This window comes from Oryza sativa, chromosome 3, assembly GCF_034140825.1.
Source record: "Oryza sativa Japonica Group chromosome 3, ASM3414082v1".
Taxonomy (NCBI): domain Eukaryota; kingdom Viridiplantae; phylum Streptophyta; class Magnoliopsida; order Poales; family Poaceae; genus Oryza; species Oryza sativa.
In genome coordinates this window covers 29,916,928-29,925,426 of record NC_089037.1, presented here as the reverse complement: position 1 = coordinate 29,925,426, position 8,499 = coordinate 29,916,928, and the positions used below count along the sequence as shown (strand labels likewise).

At 38.6% G+C, this 8,499-nt stretch overlaps 1 protein-coding gene across 1 annotated transcript; it reads left to right on the top strand.

The window, feature by feature from the left end:
• The first annotated feature begins 1,767 nt into the window (after positions 1-1,767).
• On the top strand, positions 1,768-7,963 carry LOC4333915 (splicing factor SF3a60 homolog). Its single transcript, XM_015777617.3, has 12 exons — positions 1,768-2,061; positions 2,541-2,651; positions 3,162-3,266; positions 3,934-4,076; positions 4,412-4,508; positions 4,758-4,916; positions 5,021-5,092; positions 5,186-5,347; positions 6,422-6,499; positions 6,790-6,918; positions 7,226-7,372; positions 7,571-7,963. The coding sequence occupies exons 1-12, from the start codon at positions 1,888-1,890 to the stop codon at positions 7,715-7,717; spliced, it is 1,524 nt and encodes a 507-aa protein (XP_015633103.1). The 5' UTR covers positions 1,768-1,887; the 3' UTR covers positions 7,718-7,963.
• Positions 7,964-8,499: the final 536 nt, after the last annotated feature.

Genomic DNA, 8,499 nt, shown 5'->3' with positions numbered 1-8,499 from the left:
GGGTGAAAGTGCAAACATGGGCATTTGGGAGATATTGGAGATGGTCTTGAGCCTCGGCCTTGTGCGCCGTTACCCATGGGGCAGAAGCTTTTCGAGAAGCCTCGGGCTTTATGCGGATTGTGTTTTTTTGGATGGTTTCTTTTCTTCTCTGTATTTTCTTCTTGTAGATATTTTAGATTTATCTTCAAATATTAGGGTGACACGTGGACCAATAGGATGGTTAAGAATCGACCAACTTGAGAATAATTGATGGTACTTGTAATAAATACCTACATATGTGATTGTCATTGGCTTTGACTTCAAACTACTACTTCCATAGAAGAATATAAACACATCTTGATTTTTGCACAATTCCAACTACTTGTTCATATGAACCATCCACTTTCTCATATCAACTAATCACAGCATTAATTAAAAAAAATTACAGACACGCTTATATCTCTAGACGGAGGGGGAGTATGTTACACGAAATTAGAGATGAAGTGCTAAAAAACAGTCCAAACAACTACTCCGATAGCTATCGATATACTGTACATCAACCATATAACTGTTATCGTGATACACGTTGACGGCAAGAGGACTTGAAGAGCAAGGCCTTGTCATGTTAAGATTACAAGAGGAACAACCATTTCCATCAGCAAAGAAGTTGTAACTATCATTGTCGATTTCGATGGCAATTGAAGTGTTAATAGTTTTCCTAGGCCATCATTATATCGACTTCCTTGCAATGTGTGTTTCCATGTGGAAAATAAGTATATTGGGTCCCATGATTTGTTGAGAATAAGAAGATGCGGGGATAACTATGGAGTAGTAACCAATGGATGAGCAACATGTTTTGGGATTACACGCGAGAACATAGAGAAAAGGGAGAAGTTATTAACTATATAATTTGCCCTAACACAAAACTACCATAATACAGATTTCTTTTCTTCTAATTAGTAGTATTATTATACATGTGGTCAGCAATTTTCATGCTCCTTGCCCTTTTCAATCTTCATAGATCCTATCTACCATGGAACACACCACCAATCGTAATATCACATCTCCTGATGGCCTGCAATTTTTTTTACAATTAACCCAATCCAATACATGAAAAATCCTTGCATAGCCTGCCAAACACAACCTCACTCACCAGACAGTGATTTTATATTTTAGATTTTGATGTAGGATTACTTCTAATAAAAAGACACCTAAACTTATTATTAGTTAGCTATTCCTTTTTCTCAGTTCTAACTACTAATGAAAAAAATTCAAATAAAAAAAACTTAAACTCACTGTTAAAATTAGAGCTAAAAAATTCAAAATGTGTGAGTAGATTCTAGCCAAAACTATACATAACAAGCACACAGAGAAAGAAAAGCCAATAATAAAATGCCATATAAGGTTTATTTGGGGATCTTCCTACGGCTGAAGATTCTTCTAGAAACTGCAACTAATTTTGAGAAGCTATAGTTATATAGTTATAGAATAAAAAAATAAACTAAAAATCAGAATAACCTTTATAAACTCTTATTAACTAATTTATCACAATTGTTAAGCTCCCAAAAAGAGAGCGGATCACGAGGTTTGGAACCTTGGATTCTCAACCCCTTTATATCATATTTCACGCGTACATTTTTCAAACTGTTAAACGGTACATTTTTAAAAAAATATATATAAAAATTGCTTAAAAAATCATATTATAAACATAACACAGCCGACTGGCCGAACGGCCAAGAGCCTCCCCTTTCCCATCTTAACGCGCCGCGTCCACCCGAGCCGGTTTCTGTAGCCTCCTACACTTACCGTCACCGACCGCGAAAAAATTCCCCCAAAACCCTAGCGGCGGCGGCGCGCGCTCCCCTCCCCACCTCCGCCGCCGCGGCGTCGAGGCAGCACCGGAGGGCGATGGCGTCGACGGTGCTGGAGGCGACGCGGGCGAAGCACGAGGACATGGAGAGGCTGGAGCGGCTGGCGGTGCGGGAGCTGCAGCGGGAGCCCGCCAACGCGCGCGACCGCCTCTACCAGTCCCACCGCGTGCGCCACATGCTCGACCTCGTCATCTCCACCTCCGGCAAGCTCGTAAGCAACCCCCCTCCTCCCTCCCCCCTTCCCTCAGCCTAGGGTTTTCCCGGTTGACTCATGGATGCACTAGATTTTGTTTCGTTCTGAGCTATGTTGCAGCTAGGGTTTGATGATTTCGCATGTCGGTGCATCTGTGATGCTTAGGTTTTGCGATATACTCTGAATCGGGGCTACTTAAGGTGGACTCGGGGCTGCAGAGTTGTTCTAAGATAATATTCTCCTTTTGTTGGTTTGGCTATGCTTATACGTATTAATTCATTGGAGATGGGAATTCTAGCTAGGCACATGGATTTTTGGGCCTTTTGCCTGCCAAAGTCTAAGGCAAATGTCATGGTGATCTTAGATGATTGTTTCCCTGCTTGTTTTGCCTCAGTTTATGTTGTCTGACTGTCCGACTGAGAGATGCATAATGGCATAATTAGTCATTTTTATGCGGTTACATTTTGCTTTTGCTAATGTGACTACATTTTACATAGGTGGAAATCTACGAGGACAAGGATAATGCTAGGAAGGATGAGATCTCCAACCATCTTAGTTCCACAGTGCAAGCTGAAATCTTTCCAAAGTTCTATGACAGGCTCAAAGAGGTAATGATCTATCATATTAGCCTGACTGTATCACATAAATGCATATAATTTGGGGGTATGCCATCGAATTAGGACAGCTGAAAATGATAAACCACTTATGGTGCACTTCACATGCTAAAAGAGCATCACACGCCTTCTCTTCTATTTTTTTTGTCCCTTTTAGTCTGTTTTGTGTACCAAAATCTGGCTAACCGATAACTGAAATGATTTTACAAGCTAAACTTTGTTTTCCAAACATTTAAATGGTCAACAAGCAAAACAATTAGTAGAACAGAATTTCGCTCACCAAGAGTCGTCTTTATTGAACTGTCTGCAACTCTGCATATTGGCTATATTTCCTGTTATGCACACCTTGTTGGTCCTGCTTGTTTCCTAATTGTTGCCCTGTGACCATCTATCCTCTGTGGTAAACACATGCCATCCAAACCAAAACCATGTTTGTGGAGGGCTATTCTTGGTGCATTTGTTCCGTTTTAACTTCTAATCTGTTTACTTGTTTCATGTTTGCAGATCCGTGATTACCATAGGCGTAATCCTTCTGCCCGTTTCGTTAGTGCAACTGATGATTTCGAAGAGCTACTAAAGGAGGAACCGGCTATTGAATTCACTGGAGAGGTATTTAACTTGTAACATTTTTTTCCTTGTAATCTTGCCTTTGTTTATCTTCGTACTGGTACATCATAATGTATACCATGTTTAAACTGAGTACCTGTGAACTTATGTTGACTATGTGTGCTCTGTACACTTCAATAAAGCAGTTTGCTCTGAGTATTTAGAAATGATTGGGGGCATACAAAGCATGTTTATATATAATTCTCTTAACAGAAGTTGGTAACTCCGTTACATAGGTTTGTTTTTAACCTTGATTGAATAGTCATACATATCCAAGATATTTAAATGATCGATAGAGTCCTTGTACTTCATTAAGTCCATCAGCACCTTCCACCCCTTTTAACTGCAGTAGTCTTGAACTCGAAGGTATCTCCATTGTGATACGTGTATTTTAATTTCTGCAGGATTGTTTGATTCCTCTTGTAGGATCTCGGTGGTATACATGGTAAGATTTAGGCAATGATACCATTATGGCGCAAGAACCATAACTTGAGAAATATTCTTTGCTATTCATGTTAAAATCTTTACTGACCTGGTTCTATGCACACAATGTACTTCTAATCCAACCAGAGTCGCATCGCATGTCCACCACTGTGGTTGTCATTGCTATGTACTATTTTATCATTGCTGAATTCAAGTATGCTAATGGTTTGGTTCTGCAATTTAATAGGAAGCTTTTGGCCGATACCTGGACTTGCATGAGCTTTACAATGAGTTCATAAATTCCAAGTTTGGAACTCCAATGGAATACTCAGCATATGTTGGCACCTTTTCTCATGTGGAGAAGATGGCACAAAATCTGAAAACCTCCAGGTATGCTGTATGCATTTTTTGCTTAGACCAAAAACATGTCCCCTGACCTGAATTTTGAATTAAGAATGTGCATGTCATGCTGCTTAGGTCTGTTTGCTTTCTTTTTTTTTTCTTCTGGTGGAGGTTTAGGGTAGAAAGGACCTTACGTAATTTTGGAATAATAGGACTATATGTGCTCAAGTATTTGCGTAATTAATCGTAGTTTACTTCTTTATCCTGTCTAGTATTTGTTTCATGCGTTCTGCATTGTTTTGGATGTAGTACTCTTTTTTTAGATATGCAATAATATGAGTTATGTAAAGGTTGTTTATTTATAATTTTCTTAAATATGACAGGCAATACAGAGAATACCTGGAGCATATTTTGGAGTATCTGACATCATTTCTGTATCACACAGAACCATTGCAAGACATTGAGAAGATTTTTGCAAAGGTTCCTATTCCCTTTACTTTCAATTTTGAGCATCATATGTTTTAGTTTTATTATCCTACTGACTTCTATGTAATGACAATGTATTCTATTTAAGAGTTCAAGCAACTATTTCTAGTGTTTTTAGCTAGGGTTCCTCACTGTTATTTTCACTTTTATGTTCACGTAGACACTTCATTCCTATGTAAGTTAGGCATTTCACACAATAACAAGACAACAAGTAAAAACTAACAAGCAGTACACTTTGTTCAGTTGGAAAGCGAGTTTGAAGAACAGTGGATCAATGGTGAAGTGCCTGGATGGGAGAGCAAGGACCCAGAGAAAGAATCTGCACAAGAGTCAGTAATAGACCTTGATTACTATACCACTGTTGAAGAGCTTGTTGAGCTGGGCCCAGAAAAGTTGAAAGAGGTATGACTTGCAATACGTTGTTATTATTACCTTTTTTTTCCTGTCCTATTATTCAACTTTCGTTGGGCTTTTGTACCCTATTGATTGGTTTTGGTTTTTGCCAGGCTTTAGCTGCTCGTGGATTAAAAAGTGGTGGTACTGTTCAACAGCGTGCTGAGCGACTTTTCTTGTTGAAGGTAATTAATGTACTTTTAAACCTGGATATTCAGCTCATCTTTTTTTAAATATTTACCAAATATTCTGAACTTGTCGATGATTATATCTTGCAGCATACACCCTTGGAACAATTGGATCGTAAGCATTTTGCCAAAGGTTCACACAGTTCTGTCTCCAATGCTACTTCTAATGGTAACAATTTCAAGGATAATTTGAAGAAGGAAATTGCTTTAATGGAAGTAAAGATGAGGCGCCTTTGTGAGCTACTAGATGAGGTCAGCTTTGCCTTGCTCTATGTGTGGCTGTATATATCTTTCCTTTGATATGGACTTGTATAGCTGCATTATCTAATGACATGCTTCTCTTTTACTCCCTCTGTCCCACAAAATATCAACCTAGTACCTGACTTTGACATATCCTAGTACTATGAATCTGGACATATATCTGTCCAGATTCGTAGTACTAGGATGTGTCAACATCATCAGGTACTAGGTTGGTTTTTTATGGGACGGAGGGAGTACTTGTGTAGTCAATCTTTATATATTCTACTTCGGCTTTGATAAGTGTAACCTACTGGGATTTATTAATCCATGCTGTATAGTATGATCCTTTGAATTTGTTAGATCTTCAGGATGCTTTCTTATCTTGATTGGCTAGAAGTCTAGTAGTCTGATATAGGGTGTGTTCGCTATTCCTGGATCCCAACCGGATCCCTCTGCATGGAAAACGGAGCGGTCCATTAGCGTGTGATTAATTAAGTATTAGCTATTTTTTTTTAAAAAAATGGATTAATTTGATTTTTTTTAAAGCAACTTTCATATAGAAACTTTTTGCAAAAAACACACCGTTTAGCCGTTTGAAAAGCGTGCGCGCGGAAAACGAGGGAGAGGATTTGGGAAAAGGGGCATCCGAACACACCCATAGCATGGTATTTCACTCTCATGTGTGGTGTACTGCATAACCAGTGCTGTAAAAGGCACAAAAACGGTTATCTAGGCACTTAAGCATGGAATACACGAATAGCAAAGCAAAACCACCTGAGTATGCATCAGGAGCATCAACTTTTCACAAGATGCTTGTTCTGCTAGGCAGTCATGAAAACCTTAGATTTTGTGCACAAGATAATTAACAAACATATTAAATTACATGTAGGAGAAGTTAAAAAGTACTCTGTTTTGTTCCTTACTACCAAGAATATATAGCAAGGTTAACACTTGTAATTGCTGTGTTTGCTGATATCATGATATCCCATATTTAATGTGTGCCTATATTTTTAATACACCATTTTTATGTCCATAATGAAGTTAACCTGTGCTCATGTTTTGATATATCTTATGCTATTTATGCAGATCATTGTACGGACAAAGGAAAATGCAGAGAAGAAGCTGACTCTCACATATGAAGAAATGGAAGCAGAACGAGAAGAGGTAATCTGCATGCAGCCCTCTTAAATTCTGTTTTCTGATCTGCAAAAGGCCCTGATAGTAGAATAAAGGTCAAAGGTCATGTTGGGTCATACATTTTTTAACAGAGGGAGTAAAGATATGTTTAGTTAGAATTTTAGTTATTAGTGTGATACTTCGCTTCTAATTTTGTCCAAGAGTTCACAACTTGGTTCTACTTTTCCTCTATTTTCTTCTCCGTACTTCACAGAAGTAAAATAATAATATTCTACTCAAAGTACTGAACCTTTTGTCCTTTGTATTTTTTTCTATAGGAAGAAGTGCAAGCTGATAGTGAAAGTGATGATGAAGACCAACAAATCTACAATCCTCTTAAGTTGCCGATGGGTTGGGACGGCAAACCTATACCCTATTGGCTATATAAGCTCCATGGTCTTGGTCAGGTAAATATCTCATTGGTTTATATCTAAAGATTATTTAGTTCATGGCTGTTTTGCTAAATCATATCTTAGTATTACCAATGTTTAGAGCTGCAAAATTCCTGTTTTGCCAAAACAGAATGCTAATTTCTATAGACTACAAATGGTATTTGCATTCTCACATGCTCCATTTATTTTTTGTATTTTTATTCATTTTTCAATAATACCCTGAGCTTCAGCATTGGTGGCATCATTTTCCCATACAGTTCTAGATATTTACATATGATTTTAAATTGTTAACATATCTTAATTGCTATGATTTTTTTGTCAGGAATTCAAATGTGAGATATGTGGAAACCACAGCTACTGGGGGCGACGGGCTTATGAGCGGCATTTCAAGGAGTGGCGCCATCAGCACGGGATGCGCTGTCTTGGAATTCCTAATACTAAGAACTTCAATGAAATCACATCCATCCAGGTAAATCATCACTTTATGCTACCTGTACATCCACTGAATAGCTTAATTTGTTCTCTCAGAAATTTGAGAGAAATGAGTACTTTGCTTAATCTTCCCATATTGGCTGTTTTTATACATGTTCTCAGAAATTACTGTTGCTGCGAATGTGGTAAATTGGTAATGGAAGGGGCAATTGACACCTCTTATTTCTGTTTTCAGGAGGCAAAAGAACTCTGGGAGAAAATTCAACAACGACAAGGGCTGAACAAGTGGCGGCCAGACCTAGAAGAAGAGTACGAAGATCAGGAGGGAAATATCTACAACAAGAAGACCTACACTGATCTGCAGCGCCAGGGCCTGATTTAGAATCCCTGATGCGATCCTAACATTTTGGCCCCTATGGGCTGCTGCTGAAGTGGTTGGCCATTTGTTCTATTGAACTTCGTTGACCTCTGGGTAGTTGTAGCACTCGATACTTGTAGCACCATGGGTACTCCATTGCTCAAATGTTTCTTTTCTACTACATGGTATATTGCACTATATCCCTGTACCCTGTTTGACCATCTGGTATACTGTTTGCACAATCCAGGGTTAAATCGCCATTGTGTCGGAGATGTCGGAGTCAAACTTTATATCCAGAACACTAGAATGGATACTTCTAGAGGCATGCGTCCTATACATCTAATTTTGATAGGTTTAAACATGATCTAGAATGCGCACACAAAGATTATAAAAAAGCATAAAAGGCCAAAGAGAAAAAAGAGAGGAAGGAACGAGGGTGTAGTTTTCAATGTCTCGATGTTTGGTCTCCAAGACTAAAATGTCGCTTTAGTGCCAGCCATCAACGCTGATAGGAATTGGGATAAAAACACAACAAATATGTCGCAAATCAGCAGGCCTAACCTATCCCTGCCAATTGCTTCCAACTACCTATTTATAGTTTTAGAGAACGCCCAATTGGCAGTAAAATACAGCTACTACTGATTGGCCTCTCTAGGGTAATTTTCGCATGGAGTCACAACCCGAATCTATTAAAAACTCAAAACGACAAAATCCAGAGTTTATAAGAAGAATACTTAAATCGTGTGGGCAGGGGGGGAACCCTGCAAGCAACACAGCATATTCACAAGCAAATGAAAGTAGGCAGA